The sequence below is a fragment of the Pyrus communis genome, chromosome 14 (assembly GCF_963583255.1).
Source record: "Pyrus communis chromosome 14, drPyrComm1.1, whole genome shotgun sequence".
In the NCBI taxonomy this organism is placed as follows: domain Eukaryota; kingdom Viridiplantae; phylum Streptophyta; class Magnoliopsida; order Rosales; family Rosaceae; genus Pyrus; species Pyrus communis.
In genome coordinates, this window is record NC_084816.1 from 23,963,309 (window position 1) to 23,983,417 (window position 20,109).

The 20,109-nt window shown below is 37.2% G+C and overlaps 1 protein-coding gene and 1 pseudogene across 1 annotated transcript; one reads left to right on the forward strand and one right to left on the reverse strand.

The window, feature by feature from the left end:
- Positions 1-333: 333 nt before the first annotated feature.
- LOC137714804 (peroxidase 3-like) lies at positions 334-2,121 on the reverse strand. The gene is made up of 4 exons (XM_068453939.1): positions 1,915-2,121; positions 1,469-1,660; positions 1,147-1,312; positions 334-743 (listed from the first exon to the last, which is right to left on the reverse strand). Exons 1-4 carry the CDS (start codon positions 2,119-2,121, stop codon positions 334-336), a joined length of 975 nt encoding a protein of 324 aa, XP_068310040.1.
- A 7,045-nt stretch (positions 2,122-9,166) lies between these two features.
- Positions 9,167-11,778, forward strand: LOC137715068 (rho GTPase-activating protein 2-like; annotated as a pseudogene).
- The last annotated feature ends 8,331 nt before the right edge of the window (positions 11,779-20,109 follow it).

The window sequence follows — 20,109 nt, forward strand, 5'->3', positions numbered from 1 at the left end:
TCTTCGTGGTGAAGGACATGTTTTTAAATTTTTTCGTGCCTTTGGCGACGATCAAGTGTAATGTCTTTTCTCATCGTCATTAGCCTAATTTTAGGCGTGTCAGCGAACTTGGTAACCCTACGAGATCATTGGTACTTTACGTAGGATGAATGTCTGTCAATTCTTAATCTGGTTATGAGTTGTTCAAAGATTAATCACAAGTTGAAAACATTAATACAAAGGTAACGGAGTACATTGCTTGAGAAACAATGAGTGATTGGTAAAAAGCCCAACATTTTTCTTTATGTTTTGGAAGGCTACGTACATTATTCATGGCTACAACCGATAATTTGATTAACTGGAATTCACAGCCCAACATTTCTTCCTGATCTGGCCGGACGTGCCTGTAAGGACCTCAACGGCTCCCATCCTTTTCATTGACTGTGCAAACTCCGTGAAGAACTTGTTACGGTCCTCCAATTCTGTGACGATATTGCTGGCACCCTTGTTTGTTAAAAGGGCTACATCAGATTGGAAGAGACCCTTGCGCTGCTTGACGACGGTGTAGTAGCTGCTGTCAAAGTTTCGAGCGCTCCCGGGATCCATTTCCACGAATGTTGTAGTGTCGTTGAGGCTTCGGCATTTGGTCTTTAGGAATGCAGCATAGGTTGCATCCAAAGAAGGGTCCTGATCACCCTTTCCGGTGAAGTTGTAGAGCCTGTTGCTGAAGGTTGGGCAGCCGCCTACTCCAATTGTGTGTCCACCTACGTAATTGTATGTAAGATTGGTCAGTTATGTATCCCCTTAATTAGGAATTTGCAGTCGTGATCTGTGCAGGACGCCGTGTTTTTAACCTCGCTTCTATTTTTCTTCAAGTTTGATCTCATTTATTGACATGGTTGGCTGTTTGTGGGTCTAAAATCACCTTGTCGAGCTTAGTATTTAGGTTTCTAATTTCTAGTCTCGGATTGGTTACTTGGATGACAGGTTTAAAGCCCAAAATCTGATCAATACTAAACGCCTAAAATCGAAACTTTAAACGAACAATATATGTAAATGGAATCAAAGTTGAAGAATATTTAGTAGAAGTAAAGTTTTCTCAACGTGTAAGACGTGAGCGTGACGTCCTGCACGGAGAATACCTCATTAATTTGCTAGTAAATGTACCTGATAAAACCACAAGGTCATGCACGGTAAGATTCTTGCTGGCAAAACTCTGTTTGAGTTGGGTGAAATTGAAGATAGGTGCCGGAATGTTAATCAAGGCCTCCCTAACTCGAGAAATTGTGCCGTCTCTTCTCCCCGTGAGCACTTCCCACATTGTTTTATTGTACTGCAAAAGTTATACATACCACGCATACATGAGCGCAATCTTAATACAACAACAAAGTTTTATCTCACTAAGTAAGGTCAGCTGGAGCGCAATCTTATTATTGAAAATATTTTATGATGTAAAACAAATTAGTCCCATATCTAATTAGTAAATTACTTGGAACGAAACGGAGTCCCTAGCAGCCAAAGCCAAGATGTCAGCACAAGAGACTACTCCTGGACACTTCTGCTCTAGAATTTCTTTGATATCGTCGATGACATCGAAACCTGACAAGGTTAAGTTTGGAACTGCTGCCTTCTCTGCCGTGTTGTTTGCTGTTGAATTTAACAAAATTGAGCCATCACAACCCTGCAGGAGATTCCATGCATTTGGTCAAGCAAGTTAGACGACTCGCGGCATAAAATTGTTACTCATTTCAAATTATAAGTTCCAGTTCAGAAACATTTTGGGTGGTGGCTGCATGTATCTAAGCAAGCATACATGCGTGCATATATATGAGGTCATGAACATGTACAGCACAATTATTTTCTTATAAACGATATTACTGCTCTAAGTACGCTTTTAAGGATAGCTATACAAGCATGCATATATGAATAGCTTACCCTGACAAAACAGTCGTGGAAATGCATTCTCAATAGCTTTGCAGGCAATCTGGGATTACTAGAGACATGGTTCCAGGTGACATCTCTGACAATATTCTCGGCCGAAGGACAGGTCTTTTCGTAGAAACACTTCCTCAGCTGGCCTCCTTCGCAGGCCACGAGAATGCCGGAAACTACACAGATGAGTAAGAGAATATTAACCTTCATCTCGTAAACTTCTAAGGTTTCCAATCGATAATGCATTGTACAAAACCATACTGTTCCTTTTATAGGCGACTTTGTGTCTAACACCAAGTGAGATACATTTAACTAAATATTTGATGTCATTTAAAAAAAACAACTACACTTATTCTAAAAAAATATGTGGTTGACTCAATAATTAGCATATTTTTATTCGTTCTGAATCTGCATTATTAGTTATGTGTTTAAGCAAGTTAATTAGCTGCATTTTGGCTTAGTAAGGAAATGCTAATACGTGTTTACTTCCCTTCTCACATAAAAATAATGAGGATTGAGTTCTTCCAAAATACAAAACACAAAGGCTAAACTCAGTTTCTTTACTGATCACAAGAGCTTGAAGTATCTATTTGAAAGATCTTAATCTGAGACAACGGAGATGGATGGAGCTAATTAGGGGTGCAGCTTGGGTTGGGCCAATCCGAAACCGTCCATGTCCAACTCAACTTTAAACCCGAACAAGCGGGTTTTTTTTAGTTATAACCCGTCCAAACCCAACCCAATTTCAACCTGTTTATTGATTGGGTTGCGTTGGGTTGATCATTTGCCCGTCCATCCCCAACCTAACCAGACTAACCAAATCCAATCTAACCAGATTATAACCCATATCAATTAATGCTCATACTACATCCCAAGTGTGCCAAGTCCAAATACCAACACCCTTTCTATTTTTTTTTTAATAAATTACCCTTTTATAGTCACTTAAACTTTTAGGGAATAAGACACTTTGATTAGTCAACCAATATTTGTAGTCTCTAAATCCTAAAGCTTTATAGTAGATTGATTTATGAAATTAGAGTAGGCTAGCCTTGATGCTACTTAGTTTAATTTTTTTTATTTACAAGATAAAACTTGAAAAAAGTTGGGAAACCCAAACCCAACCTAATTAAACCCGAGCCCAAATGAACCCGAATAAAACCGAACCCAAATCTGAACCTGAATTGTAAAAGTTGGGTTAGGATTGGATTTATCTTCCAACCAGCTCAACCTGTCCGAGTTGCACCCCTAGAGCTAATCAATGAGTACAACTATACAATTGAGTATCATCCTGATCGTGCTAATGTGGTAGCTATTGCTCTTAGTCGTAAGTATTATGGTCAACTTTCCTCTCTTCTTGAAGTTCATCCATCTAAGCTTGTTGAGCTTGACTTTTTAAGATCTAATGCAAGCTTAACCTAGGATAATTAATGACTACGCGGTTTTAAGGCCGTGAAAGTCGCGTGTTCTATATATACACACACACACACACACACACACACACACACTAGTTTAATCTGGTCGGTCATCATCTGCAAGAAACCAGCTGGAAGAATAGTACTCGAATGTGGTATCCCTTGTATTTTGTGCCGAAAACTATTGTTTTCTTTGCCTTTTATTTTTAAATTACCTGCATAATATTTCATAAGACGAAAAACATGCATGATTTAGCGGAAACATGATTAATTTAAAGGATTAGAAGGTTAACTCTATTAGCAATGGAAAAAGGATAGTTGACTTATACATTGTGGACAAAAAGCATGAATCGTGAATAGTTGTAAAAGCTTGACAATTCTCCAAAACATGATTAAGAAATATTATTCCCCATGAACAAATATTTATCTCACCAATAATTTGGAACCAAAATGTGGAAGATTGCTAATACCATGCTTAGAAGAAGTATATATTTTTTTGAATTAGTCTACTGTTCAGACACGATGTTTTGAGATTTCTTTGACTACTATTCTATTAGCTATAGACGGTGGTGGTCAATGACATTGCCTGTTATGAACTATGGCACAACTTGGTCAACTAGAAAATAACCTACGTGAAATAGAGCTTATACTTTTGTTTTTGTGAACTCTCCTTAAGAACGAATATTGGATCATTATAGTTTATGGATTTATGACTGTGAGACTTTCGATCAATGTTGTTTTGTTGATTGTTATTTTGACATGTGTGGTACTCTTTTTCTTTTACCCAGATTTTGTTCATGTGGTTTTCCTTGAGTAAAGCTTTGACGAGGCTACTCTTTTACAAGTTACTTGATATACAATGTACCTTTTTTGGTAATGAAATTTCCGTTTACCCTATGAAAAGTTAAAGGGCTAATGAATTTTTTGAAGGGAAATGATTTTCCATTATAATTGTCTCCTCTTATGCACCCCTCTTTATTTCTAGGCCTTAATTGAATAAATCAAGTGAATGAACGTACATACATGAACATAGGTGTGCAAAAGTGGAAAATGCCAATGAGTTTGTGAAATTATTTCCTGTTTTCAAAGTGTTTTATTTTTCTATTCAAATTTCAAAAAATTTTAAAATTTCCAAACTAGAAAGGAAGAACACCAAAAAGAAAACTTCTATGTAGAAAATATAATTGTGATATGAGATTTTTCAGTGTGTCGGAAGTCTAGCACAAAGTGTAATAATGCAATTGAATGGAAGCTGGAAAAAGAAAATTCAACAAATTGTATTTTGACACTTATTATATTAAACTTTATTCTCAGCACATTAAAAAATTTCTGTTGTTGCAACCATTTTAACTTATACTCTCTGGGCATTACTAAATAAACTAAAATTACAACAATGGAGCTCTCAAATCAAATGTTCAAGAAACCAAGACCTTCATTGGGTCCCAAGTGTTCAACACAAATAAATTCCAAACATTTTTTTGGAAAGGTAATAATTAATATAATATATTTGGGAAAGTAGAATAAAAAACAAAAAGCTCAATCCATTTTCTTCACGCGAATGGCCTAAAAAGCCCCTCCACTTTGGACAAATCAAACCTGTCGTTACTTGCGGGCCCGCTACTTTCTCAACGGTCCGATCTACCACAAATTCGAATTGTTTTCTTTCCCAAATCCAACCCCATGATTTTTTCTGTTAAATGACATTTTGACTTCAACCTTTGGTCATAATTACTATCGAGGTATCGTTGACCTCAATTTAGCGGCTAAATGAACTAGAAGCTGATGGTCCGTGGTAAATACTAAAGAGTGGATTACAAGGTTTCTTTAAAATTAAAAATTAAAGGTTTTGGGTTCGGAACTCGTTGTTGGTGTGGAAATCAAACTTGTGGTTAAGGAGATGTTGAAATGCCTTTATGAATCTTCATAGCCCCCGAAAAGATAAATAACCGTAGCTTGACACCAATTGTCTCATTTTTTTAAAAATAAAAAATAAAAAATTAGCGGCTAAATGTAAGTTGGATAATTTCTAAAACATTATGAAGTATTGTTTAAATTAATGAGTAAATTTAAGGAAGAGGATCCTTTTTCGATCCACTTTGTGGGGATCCTAAGGATCCCCACATTCTAGCCGTTCATCGTATATCATGTAGCCAGTTTTCGTTAGATACTATTTATGTTTAATTTTAAATAAAAAAAAGTCAAATGAGTTCTGATTGCATGATGCACAATGAATGGTTAAGATATGAGGATTCTTAGAATCCCTACAATTTGAATCCGAATGGGATCCAAATTCTAAATTTAAACCACTTGAAAAACAATTTATACTATACATTGACGTATGATAAAATGTCTTTTCCATTTTATTTGAGATCCTACGATCAATTACTTTTATCCAACTATAGAATATTTTTGCCTATTCAAAACCAAATTGAAAGTTGATATAACAAATTGATATAACAGATCTAAAAGTAGAGGGTATTGCTAATTTATCCTATTATCTCCTTTTTTTTGGGTCGGATACTCAAGTATCTTCAATAGAGAAATGCAAAAACGGTATTTACATTATATTTTACACTTTCAGGAGACGTAGATGAGAGTTCTACTCCAATGAGAGAAATATAAATTTAAGATCTTATTTAATTTTCTCTCTTTTGATGACGGGACCCATCACTGATAGATATAAAACAAGGGAAGTGTTATTGGCTCTCCAAAAATCTCATTCTACATTCTTCACAAGTGTATTTTTCTTTCCAAATATAAAAAGTTTGGAGTGTAGAATAAGATTTTTGGAGTGCCAATAATAATTCCCTAAAACAAAAGTATACTGTATATTTAAGTTTTTATTTACATTTTTCGGCCAAGATGTATAATTTACATCTCTTTATTGGAGAATTTTCCAGCCAACCAAAAAATACAAAACACACATTTAAAGGCTGTTTTCTCCTATTCTCAATGCTTCATTGTAAATTGTGATGTAAATAAGTGATATCAAGTTGTCAACCATTGACTTCAATTAATTCAGTCAAGACTTGTGCTTCTACAAAAACCAAAAGCTAGTGGCACCAGTGTTATTACTATCAATTAGGAGGTCAAAGTCACCAAACGCTGCAGATGAAGTGAAAATTTGAAACGAGTGGCCCTTTGAACTCTGAAAACAAGTTGGAACTTCAAAAACCCTCTCACCGTCTCTTCAAAGTAATTCAAAGCTACCCTCACACTCTCACATGCGACTGAGATTTAGGTCATCTCTAATCCAAGGGTTCAGAGAATCTGAGGGTCAAAAATAGCTTGAAAATCGTCTCCAACTGAGGGTCGAGGCAAAGGGCTCGTCAGCCCCACAAAACAAAAAAGAACTAAAGGACCAACCGGTTGCCCAACCCAGCTAGCCAGCCAGCCCTGGGGCGGGCCAAAGTTTGAATGCAACGGCTAGTTGCTGACGTCAACTAGCCATTATATTTGAATTTTTTTTTTTACAATTTTTTTTAATTTTTTTTTAATTCGTCAACTAAGACCATCTCTAACCCCTGGGCTAAAAGCCAAAATTTTTAGCTCGGAAAATTTAGCTTTTAGCTCAGAAACAGCTTTTCTGCTCTAACCCTTCTGGCCTAAAATTTTAGCCCAGGATTATTAAAGAATGAACTTAGGCTAATTTTTTTCTTAAATTAAATTTTTTTAAATAAATATGTAGACTATCGTAAATTAATTTTATGAACATTTTAATCTAAAATATATTTAAATTTTGATAAATATTGAAAAATCACTAAATTTTCCACAAAGCAAGCTTTCAACTTTCACCAACTGTTCATGTCACATCCCGGCTCGGGGCGGAACGCTTCCTGGGCCCGCTCCACCACCGTAGCACGATATTGTCCGCTTTGGGCCTCGACCACGCCCTCACGGCTTTGTTTCTGAGAACTCACACGAGAACTTCCCGATGGGTCACCCATCCTGGGAATGCTCTCGCGCGCTACTCGCTTAACTTCATAGTTCCCATGGAACCCGAAGCTAATGAGCTCCCAAAAGGCCTCGTGCTAGGTAGAGATGGGAATATACATTTAAGGATCACTCCCCTGGGTGATGTGGGATGTCACAATCCACCCCCCTTAGGGGCCCGACGTCCTCGTCGGCACACCGCAGCCAGGGTTAGGCTCTGATACCAATTTGTCACATCCCGGCTCGGGGCGGAACGCTTCCCGGGCCCGCTCCACCACCGTAGCACGATATTGTCCGCTTTGGGCCTCGACCACGCCCTCACGGCTTTGTTTCTGAGAACTCACACGAGAACTTCCCGATGGGTCACCCATCCTGGGAATGCTCTCGCGCGCTACTCGCTTAACTTCATAGTTCCCATGGAACCCGAAGCTAATGAGCTCCCAAAAGGCCTCGTGCTAGGTAGGGATGGGAATATACATTTAAGGATCACTCCCTTGGTGATGTGGGATGTCACAGTTCAACACCAAACTTTTAACTTTCATTAACCGTTGCTTCCTTTTGCTTATCTCTCCCTGGGGGCCTTCCAAAAGAAGGAGATGGATTTAAATTTCTCTTTGCTTCATTTTTTAATTATTTTAGCTGTTGGATTTAAATTTGGGTCGTTAGATCTTTTATTTTACTGTTCGATTTGATTATATTCGATCTCAGCCGTTGGATTCGATAATATATAAATATAAAAACAAAAAAAAGAAAAGAAATTTGAATCTAGGCCATTGGATTAACCAATGGCCTGATGATCACGACTGTTGGATGGAAGGAGTCGTTGGGGCTTATGCGAAACGTGGCCGACAGGCCCACGTGGGTGGGTCCCTGGCGGTCGGAAGCCTTGTGTGTTAGGCGTCATTGTGGGCTGCGTTTGGCGCCCAAATGCTGAAAAGCAATCCTTTCGGTGGGGCCCACACCGACTTTTGGGCTAAATTTTGAACGAAATCTAGCCTCAGTTCCCCATTTAGCATTTAGCCCAAAGTTTTCCCTTGGGTTGAATTGAGTTTGGGGGGGGGGGTGAAATTTAGCCCATAGCCCAGGGGTGGAGGTGGCCTAAGTCATTAAACAACATTAAGTAACATGAAACAACATGAAACAATATTTGACACACCCCGACCGAGATCAGGGCATGCTGGCCGTCACGTGGAAGTGACGGCCAGCACGCCTTGGTCTCGGTCGGGGTGTGTCAGTTTGGTATCAGAGCCTAACCTTGGTCGCGTGTGTGCCGACGAGGACGTCGGGCCCCTAAGGGGGGTGGATAAACTGACACACCCCGACCGAGATCAGGGCGTGCTAGGTAGGGATGAGAATATACATTTAAGGATCACTCCCCTGGGCGATGTGGGATGTCACAATATTAAATAACATTAAATAACATTAAACAACATAAAAATTACACAACATAAAAAAAAAAAAATTTAACAACATGAAACTTAAGTTGTTGTAGTTTTTAAAAAAAATCTCATTTTTTCTTATAAATTTAAATTGTTGTAGTATTTAAATTTAAGTTGTAGTTTTTAAATATAAGTTGTAATTTTTAAATATAAGTTACTCTAGTTTTTTAATTTAAGTTACTGTAGTTTTTAAATTTAAATAATAAATTATGTTTGACTTATGATCATTTGATCCTCGGTTGGAGATAGTTTTTTGTCACAGGGTTATATTTGGCCCTATGATCATTTGAACATCGATTGGAGATGGTAAGAAATATAATCCTACATTATTTATTAAAATATTAATTTCTTGAAGGTTTAGACCTAAAACGAAGCCTTTGGGCATTCTTTGTTGGAGATGGCCTTATACTATCTTTGGCCCTCCAGGCCTTGTACTCTCTCTCTCTCTCACCCAACAGCAAGTCATTGGCATTTCAGTGACACCCAAAAAATTTTACAGAGAGAGAGGGAGATGACAGGGCTTGTGTTGCTGACGAGGGCCGGCGGTTGCGGCGGCGGAGGTGGCGGAAATGGGGAAGGAGATAAAGGAGCGAACAAGAGCTCAGAGGAAGAGCAGAACCAGGTCTCTCTGGTAGCCCTTCTGTTAGTTGCTGTGAGGAAATCCATGGTGGCCTGCCATGTCGAAAGAGGCGAAGAAGTCATCTCCGCCGTCTACAACATGGATATCGGGTGGCCCACGAAAGTCCAGCACCTTACCCATGTCACATTTGATCGATTCAATGGGTTTCTGGGCCTTACGGTGGAGTTCGAGGTTGAGAATCCAGGCGGAGTTCCCAGTGCCAGGTGAGTAAAGTTCTTGTTTTTGTTTTTTGGGTAGTCCTAGATTTGTGAATTCCGACATGGGTTTTGCTTAGAATGTTTGAATTATTGTTCTTTATGCTGTTCTTCAAATCTTAGAAAGTTAAAAGCAAGGTGCTTCGTGAGTGTGGATGTATGATTAGAGTAAACTGCATTTGAGTTTTGAGCTCGTTAGCTCTCATTTTCTTTTGACAAGGCGACATTCTAAACCACTCTAATTTACGGGGAGATAGATTCCAACTCGGGTGCGAGGGGCAGCCGCATTTCCTTGGCCAATTGGCTTAACCGACGTAGGTCGCTATTCCATGAGCTCCTTATGCTTCTGATGTGGGGTTTTGAGGTCGGGGAAGATGCTTGGTTTCGAAGAAATTGTAGTGTTAGACAAGGGTTTAAACTTAATCGAACTATTTTATCACATTGAGTGTGTTCTTTCTTTGATATTTTTGGGTTATTGCAATTTTGCTACCCACGATTCTGACAAGGACTAGATGGGATTATAATCGTATTCAGGTATCCTATTCTTCAAGGTGTCTAAAAGTTCTAATGTTAGGCTATACGGGGAGTTAGATGTTCCGATTGAGGTAACAAAAGGAAGAAGTCCATACTAATTCATCTCCCTGTGCTTGATGCATGGTCTAACTTGTAAATAGTCTAATTTTACAGTGCAAGCATGTTTGGCGTCTCAGCGGAGTCAATGCAACTGTCTTTCGATTCAAAGGGGAATAGTGTCCCTACTATTCTCTTGCTAATGCGGGAGAGATTATACTCACAAGAAGGATTGAAGGTAAGAAAATTTTTGTGCATTTGTGAATTTCCGCATTTTGGTTCTTTTATCCTTATCAGTCTTCTTACTAGTCCCTTTGGAAGTTTCAGGCAGAAGGAATATTTCGTATAAACCCCGAGAACAGCCATGAGGAGCTTGTGAGAAGCCAATTAAACAGGGGCATTGTGCCGGATGACTTTAATGTCCATTGTTTGGCAGGCCTAATCAAAGCCTGGTTTAGAGAACTTCCTTCGGGAATACTAGATGGACTGTCTCCGGAAGAAGTTCTTCAGTGCAACACAGAACAGGAATCCGTTGAGCTTGTGAAGCAATTAAAGCCAACTGAGGCCGCGCTGCTCAACTGGGCAATCAATCTTCTGGCTGATGTTGTTGAAGAAGAATTGAACAAAATGAATGCACGAAATATTGCTATGGTTTTCTCTCCAAACATGACTCAGGTAATTTAGAACATCAGAAAAGATGTTCTTTTTTCTAGTATTGCTCAACGATTAAGATTGATCGGTTAACCCCTCTTTCAAACCGACGAAGACTCTGATGATAGTCAACAGGAAATGGATACTGGATCTGAATTAGAAGGACCAACATCAGACTATGAAGAAAGCGCACACTCCATCCGCCGCAGTGAAGATGAAGATGAAGTCCGAGTGTTTGTTAAGACACTTAGGGGAGAACAAAACTGCCGGAAACAGCTTGGTGCTGGCCGATCAACCAACAGGCGAGTTGCACAGGGAATATCTGAGCCCTCAAAGTTGCTTGAGCTTCAACATGGACTCTGGCACATCATTTTGTGATAGCAAAAATGGGAACTCCGCCTTCAGTACTACGAGTGACGGGGAAGTGCCATCTGGGAAATGTATGGGAGCTGAGGAAACTAATGTTCATATGGAGATCCCTTCGTCAGCATCAAGTTCAAACACGAATAAAATAGAGATAGTGGACAGATAAGCGGAGGCTGATTCACTAGCGCTTCATTTTAGCATACTTTCCCTAGAGATTTAATTTGCTTTCCACAGTCAAGTTTCTTCTGTATATATAATGGTTTGTGAGATGATTTAGTTGAACCAAGCTTGGGAAAGCTTGCTTGTGGTTTGAATTGTGACTTGTTTAGCAAGTTAGGGTTCAGCTTTGAGCTGAACTTATGCTGGATTTGTAGAACTAGACCGTAATGGTTAGGAACTCTAACCTTTGCATTTCTATAGAAAGATTTGTGGCCTGAAGTCGAGTCTCTCTGTCATGTTGTGGATACTTTGTGGAAGTCTGTTGTTGAATGTCTGAATTCCGCTTGTTATCATAATATGCATAGTGAAACCTTTTCGTGCGTTTGAAATTTAACACATTTTATGTAAAATTCTATCATACAACAATGTATGGCGTACATCACTTGTTTATCCTTTATATTCGACTGGTTCACCTAATTATCGCTATATCTGCAATGTATATCCCGCATTGCGGTATGCGTCATAAACGGATGTCCAGAAAGAAAATTAAACAAATATATGGATTTAGCTTTTTCTTTTGAACATGTGATTCGTTGAACAACTACTGTATCTACCACTAGACCTCTAAACATATATTGTACGTTGAAGAAAGTGGAAAGCAATCTCATCAGAAAACCACTGCTTTTTCAGTTGCATATGTCCATCAGAATCCAGTGCGCATTTTCGACAGTGTGTCAACTAAAGACAACTCTGATTGGAGTTTTGAACGTTATGTGTGCGAAACTTCCATTAACTTTCTCATTTTTTAAAATATGTACGCGTGTTAGCATCTATTTCGGACAATCCCCATAAAGAAAATATGCGCAAACATAATATGTTACGACCCAAATAGAAATAGAGATGAATGGACACTAAAATTAAAATAAGTAAGGGCGATTATACGTTCAATATACTAAATTCCTTCTTTTACAAATTTTAAGAAAAATATTCTTGTGTTAACATTCACGTAATATAAGTGGTCAGAAGAACATGTCAATCAAACAAAATAAAAATAAAACTGAAAAAACAATAATGGTCATAAAAACAGAATAAGAACCTACAAATCTATTGCCACTCTGATAGAATTGGAGAGAAAGAGAGAAAGAGAGAGATATGAGAACAATTATGTATTCATATATCTGAATCTGTTATGTACAATTGCTAAAACAACTGACTCCAAGCTAACAAGGCTCCGCGCTTTGTAAGGATCGGAGGAGGAATGTGTAGCGTACACAGCCTTACCCTTGCTTTGCAAGAGGTTGTTTCCTCGACTCAAACTATAACACTTGAAATACAGGAAATAGTTTTTAAACACAAATTCTTCTGTAATTTAAACCTGCTTTTTATATCCAAGCTTAGTTTTCCCCTTCCACTCCACTTCTTGAAGAACAAAGACAAAACAAAGATGAAAATTTTGATGACTCAGAAATCAAACAAAGTCTCAAGAGGCCAAGCAAGTTTCCCAAAATAGCCTGCTCTTCTCCACCTCATTCAACAACTCAAACTCTTTCGTCGAATCAACAGACGCAGTTGATTTCAGCTGGTGTCCCCCCATCAACGGCATCCCAACTGTTTCCCCACTCCATCTTTGATGATGATTGTCAACTGATGAACATTCTTCTTCCTCTTCTTCTTCTCCTTCCTCGTCCTCCCTGTCGTCGTAACGATGGTCGTCATCACGATCATCAAGATCATTGAGCACCTCATCAGCACTAGGGTTCTGATCAAACGAATCGCAGCTGCACGATTGAGCATCGTCTTCATCAGCCATAGACAACATGGGATGATCATCATCACAAATAATTCGATGATCATCTGATGATATTGCATCAGCCTCAGAATCACCAGTTGCTTCAAACAACATGAAAGAAGACACATCCATAATGCTCTTCTTCTTCTTCTTCTTCTGCTGCGTCGCCGGGTCAAAAATGTCGTCCTTCACGTTCGCCTCCACATGAAACCATGAATTCTGAATCATTTTCGAAACATGAAGAGTAAATTTACTCTGGTTAAGGCTTTGCAAAAATAGGGTAAAGGCCTAATATATATTAGTGAGGAGACGTAGGCTGTCTTGTTTTGATACTCTCAAAAGTCCATATCTTCCCAGGTCGATTTGGGTCGCCTTGGAATTATGTTACTAAAGTTTTATCGATCAATATCATGGAAAAATTATAAATATAATATAAAAAAAAGAATAACAATAAAAAAATAAATGGAAAAGGGAATACTTTTTCAAAAAGACCTGCATATATACTAGAATATAAACCATGTGAATCGGCTGGATGGCTTCTAGAAGAAAAGGAAATACAAATAAGCTTTTGTTTGCTAAAAATGGCTAAAAGAATTTACCTAATCTTCTAGAAACGAGGGAACAGTTTAACCCTAGTTGGTTCTACGTGTATGAAACGTGGACTCTGCCTAATTTCATCTACTTGATTTACTGTGCTCTATGCATACATACATGGTCCAGAAATTCTCTAGTATGTTTTGTGTGTCGAATACGTGTTGAAATCAGGGATATATTTTGAATCTCATTATTCGGAGTTCAATGACTAGTTATTTCGGACCATTCAAACGGATTTCAACGATCATCTACTAACTCATTATGCTAGTCCACCTCATACACATTAAAGGCTCTGATTCTTTCGCACAAATCAAAGATCTCAAAATTTTCAATCTTTAAACTCAGAACACTAAGGTTCGGAAAGGATCCGAATTGGTGTTGTTTCTCTTTATTTGCTTTTACTGGTAGTGCGGGTTATTGGTGAAGTTTCCTTTTGCTTTTTACGATAGATTCATTTCTTACTATTGTTAGTCGACACAATCCCTAAAGACTATTGAGGAAATTGCTGGTCAAGACTCAAAGTTTCTTTCCTTATGACGTGTTAGTACTGGACCATTCTGGCTAACAGTTTTAGTTGGCAAACTTAAGGAAGACTTCATAAATAAGTCAAGAATATTGTATCATCTAGCGGAAGATAAACAATTTTTGCATTTGTTTGTAAACAATGGAGACACGTCAAGCTTAAATTGAATAAGAGAAAATGATTCGTTTACATAGAGTTGATTATTTCAAATCCATTTACAAATTGTGTTACATCTAGTTATTTAAAATGGGAATCGACAAAAAAAAAAAAAAAAAAATTTATTTAAAATGGGAACGATCTATGGCACTATTTGTTTTGCACCATTTTTTAAACGCGTTTTTGTGGAATTCACTTCGTAATGTATTTCAGCGATTTGAACCGTCTATCTTTTAGGTCCTCCCTCAAAGATCATGTCTACTAAAAATCACCAAGTCTAAAACCATATAATTGTTGAATTAAGGGTTTATAGTTTTTTTCCTTTCTTCAAACTGTATTCGTCTATTTTCTTTGGATTTGTCTAATTTTTGCAAAAATAATCTATAAATGATGTTCTAAAAGATAGACGTCTCAGATCATTAAAAAAACATTACCATGTTGAAATTTTTTTAGATCGATGAGCCTAAGAGGCCACACTTTAACAATATCGATACTATCCCCAACTTTACCACCTGCCCAATCCATCAAGTGTGGGGTTTTACCACAAAAGGCATTGGTATTAGTTAGAGTAAGTGTTGACCCTAAAAACTATCAAGCTTATGTGACACGCAGGCCGAGTAATTAATAAGTTAACTACGTCCTTCGGTTGTGCGAGGCCTGCCAACTCGTTGGCCGAGCTCGGTCGGGGAGTAAAATATACTGATGTCGCGTTGAGTGCATTGCTGATTTCTTGATCTTGCGACTAAGGCCGAGGAAGGAACGCATCTCGGCCTTCAGGTTCTAGAGCCTGAAGACAAGGCTGCTAATTCTGCGAAGTTCAATATCAAATTCGACTTTCAATGTGTCTAATGTAATAACCTGGTAACACCTCACTTCGTCAAAAAGGCTGATGAGATGACCTCTACTAACAAGGACTCGAAAATCTTTGTCGACCGAGACTTGGATAAATAACCAGTCAGTCTCGAAGCAGTGCTGTTTATCCAAACTAAAGGTGCTCCTTGATTGGCTGATTCTACGGCTCCAGTGTTGTTTATCCAAACTGAAGATGTCGCCGGTTGCATTCACAGTGCTGTTTATCCAAACTAAAAATGTGTTAGCTAAAATCATACTCGAATTAGAACTTCTCAACCTAATCTGATTAGGTTTCGGCCAATCCTAACTCCAAAAGGACTTTGAACCCAGCTAATCATCAAACTAGATTCATCTCCTAAGTCTCAACATCCTGAGCCTCTTAAGACTCCTCTTTACACTAGGTCTCAACTACTCCATCCTTATCTTAAACCAATCTGTCCTGCAATAGGATTCGACTGATCCTGATTGGACAGCCCATGATAATTCTAGAAGAAGATTACTGGGCCGAGAACAACTCCTAGCTCGGCCCAAAATAATATTTTGGGCCCAAACAGTAAGGTAATCATATTTAAAGCCACACTTGTTGACTTCCCCCACCGATGTGGGACTGCCAACAGTTCTGTGTATCAAATACGTGTTGAAACCAGAGATATATTCCGAATCTCACTATTCGGAGTTTAACGACCAGTCAATTCGGACCATTCAAACTGACTTTAACAGTGCTCTACTAACTCATTATGCTAATCTATCTCACACAAATCAAGATCACTATTCTTTTGCACAAATCAAAGAGCCCAAAATTTTCAATCCTGAGATTAAGAATACTGAGTCCGGAGAGAATCCAAATTCGCGTTGTTTCTCTTCATTTGCTTTTACTGGAAGTGCGGGTTATTCGTGAAGTTTCCTTTTGCTTTTTACTATAGATTCATTTCTTACTATTGTTAGTCGACACAATTCCTAAAGACTATTGAGGAAATTGCTGGTCAAGACTCAAAGTTTCTTTCTTTATGACGTGTTAGTACTGGACCATTCTGGCTAACAGTACTCAAGGAAGACTTCATAAATAAGTCAAGCATATTGTATCATCTAGCGGAAGATAAACAATTTTTGCATTTGTTTGTTTACGATGGAGACACGTCAAACTTAAATTGAATAAGAGAAAATGATGCGTTTACATAGAGTTGATTATTTCAAATCCATTTACAAATTGTGTTACATCTAGTTATTTAAAATGGGAACGATTTATGGCACTATTTGTTTTACATCATTTTTTAAACACGTTTTTATGGAATTCACTTCGTAATGGTATTTTAGCAATTTGAACTGTCTATCTTTTAGGTCCTCTATCAAAGATCATGTCTACTTAAAATCACTAAATCTAAAACCATATAATTGTCGAATTAAGGGTTTATAGTTTTTTTCTTTTTTCTTTCTTGGAACTGTATTTGTCTATTTTCTTTGGATTTGTCTAATTTTTGTAAAAATAATCTATAAATGATGTTTTAAAAGATAAACGGTTCAGATCGTTAAAAGACATTATAAAGTGATCCTATAAAAATGTGTGTCAAAATTATGTAAAGAATGGTGTTACGAATCCACCCCATTTAAAATCCATTCAGTCCGATTTAATTTTCTAGTTTTTATAGCAAGTACATAGCCTTGTTTATCAAACAAATATCTTTAACTTTCTAATCATGAGTTTAATAACTTTATCTTTACCACATGTCATTCCGTAGAACAATCACCAAAGATAGGTCAAAACCTACATATTTCGGTGGCCACGTTTGGATGTCTCAAATACATGGATAGATAATGAACTTTCCGAGTTAGTTAAGAAAACGTGTCCGGCCGGGAAAATAGAAAAGCAGTACAGCAGATTTTGCTGCATAAATTTCAAAGAAAGTCGAACAAGAAAAGCGTGTAGCCTGTCATCTTATATTTTTAGTACAATATTTTGTAATATTGATGCATGAATTGATGTTAAACTATAAAGTAACAAATAATTTACGTAGAGTTGCACTTTTAAAAGTCTCCTCAACATTTATATATGTGTGTGTGTGTCTTGGACTGTCAAATTAATTCAATCGATTAATTAATCTGATGTTACTTGAATTATATATTTAGTCATATTCTTGGACAAAAATGAGGTTGGTGGTTGTTGAAACTGAGATATACCAAGTCTAGGTGACCATATTTTCAATATCTTTATAGAGAAACTTTTGCGGGGTTAAAAGGAACCGGATCCTCTCTGGACCCAAATAAATTGAGTCTCCTGAGTAAAGGATTCGGACCGTTGAAATTTGATCCAACAACTACAAATAGGGGACCCTCTAAAAGTTATAATAATTGTAGCCGTTAGATCAAATTTCAACGGCCTGGATCCTTTGATCCTTAGGCTCAGTTTATTTGAGTTCGGAGGGGATCCGGTTCCGGGTTAAAAAACACAAGTTACGTAGTATTAGTACACATAGTATAAGGACAGTGAATGACATGGTTTATTGATGTCTCACTTTTAAAACAAGTTAATAAAAATGAATTTACGTGTTATAATTTAAATAAAATAACATAGCTGAAAAATCGTACAATAAATACTTGGAAAAATTACTCTTCTTGATGATGTAGATCATTTTCAAATGAACTTCTTCAAGAGAAAAATACGTATACCGAAAGCCTTTCTTGCAAGTGGCCATTTACCACAGTGGTGAAAAGGTATTGAGCCCTTGCATTTCTTTCCTTTTTGGTAAATCACAGGATGGTGACCAGAAGGTGGGTGGAACACCTTTATGATTCTTCCAGACTACTATTAAGATGAACTGTCGTGACAAAACCACTAGCTAGTCTTTTTTTTGAAAAGAAGAAATATTTTAAGTCCCTAGTAATATACTATAAATAGGAAAACTCAAATAGGCCATTAGTTAATGAACTTAATATAATAGTTGGTCTCCACATGACCACACAACAACTACTTGCATTTTTAGATTAAAATTAAGATTAGTATATACTTAATCTGTGTCTTTTTTCCCTTTGTTTTTTTGGTGGAAGTACTTAGTCTTCTTTGCTCAGCTCTGCTTCTATATTTTTTACAAATCTGCTTTGTTTGTTAGTGTCGGAGTGTGTGACATCAACATCTTATATTCCCTTGAACAATAATGCAGACGAATTAGGGCTTTGAATAGGTCCAAGTTGAGAGCTCGATCGGTCATGATAAATATTTACATTACATATTTGAAACGTGATTTTTACGGCAAAGCCTTCGCAAATTATATATATAAATTTCATTCATAAGTATATATGGTTAGGTTTCGGGATGCATGTTTTTTACACACATATTAACAAAGGCTTTTTTGTGAGGCTTAATGTATATCTATAATCCAAACGTTTATTTTAATATCTTACTAAAAACCTCATGTCTGTAAAAAGTCATTTAAATCCAAAACCATATGATTGAGATTAAGTTTTGGTTTTGAATTTGGCTAATCTTTTGCAAAGATGAATTATAAATCATGTACTAAAATATAAATTGTTTAGATCATTGAAATACATATTACAAAGTAGACTCTACAAAAATGAGTGTCGAAATGTATATTAAAAATGTATGTTCCGGAATCATAACCCACGTGTGTATATACATGCAATATAGGAGAGAAAACTCAATCAAAGTATGAGATTTGCAAGTTTTTTGTTATTAGGCGGGCGGGTGGGCGTGGGAACGTAAAGAGAAAGCTTATTTGTTATTTGGTCTAAAACTTGCTGCAAATGAAGCTTGACTTTTGTGGCAGCTGGCTGGCGGGCTGCAGGCAGCAGCAAAAACCCTAATTATCATGTAGCAAAATTGTGATCACGAAAAGCCAACTGTGTCTTTACGATTAATACACATCGTTGTCATATTCTGACTTGTTTCATTGGTTTTAAATGGAAATGACAGGACCCCCTGTTTGGATAAGTCTATTTCTCTCTCGTTCTTCTTTTTGAGATAATTATTTTCGTAATCTACACTCAAATTCGAACCTATCTCTTTTCGTAGTTTAAATTAAATTAGAGTTTCGCTTAACTAGATATATATTATGTGCTTTGCTCTATCTTGTAAAAGTGGTGCAGAGATAGCTTGTGATCTTGTACATGAAGTGATTAAATTCAACAAAAACGAATGGGGGAATTTGTCAAAAAATCCAATAAAATATGGTAACCCGTGGGGGGATTTGCTTCCATGCTTAATGGATTATGGATGGACTGATATAATTGACCAAAATTTGAGCATTCCTTTGAATGAATGATTGCATGCATTACTAGAATTTCAGAAAGATAAAGTAATATTGTGATCCATATTTGGTAAATCTACCAATAAAATTCTCCTTGCAAGAAGTAAATTTATATCACTGTTTTAAAAATTCCCACCTAGCGCCGCCTAGGCCCTGCTTAGGCGCTAGGCGGATGGCTACCGCCCCGATTAATGCCTAGACGTTTGAAAATTAAGAAAGAGCGCCTAGACCTGCTAAGACATTCGCCTAGCCCGCCCAGACCCGCTTAGGTTGCGACTCACTTAGATAAAAAATAGATAACTTTCATTTTGCATTTTATTATTTTAACAAATTATAAGGAATTTGTTGGATACTTAAATGAACACACATTATATGCTTGTTCACCATGTTTTCATTATGTTCCAAAACTTCATAATATATATGTCTTTCTATTTTATAGGTTATGATGAAATTATATATATTTTAAGTATAAACAGACATTTATTTTAAACGAAATATAATGGATTTACTTATATCCGCCTAGGCGCCAGCCTAGATCCCGCCTAGCCGCCTAAACGCTAGACCCAGCCCGCCGCCCGACTACTGCCTAGCGTCTTTTAGAACCTTGATTTATATTATATCATTTAATTTGTCAATAAGTTCATGCTCTCATCAAAAGTTT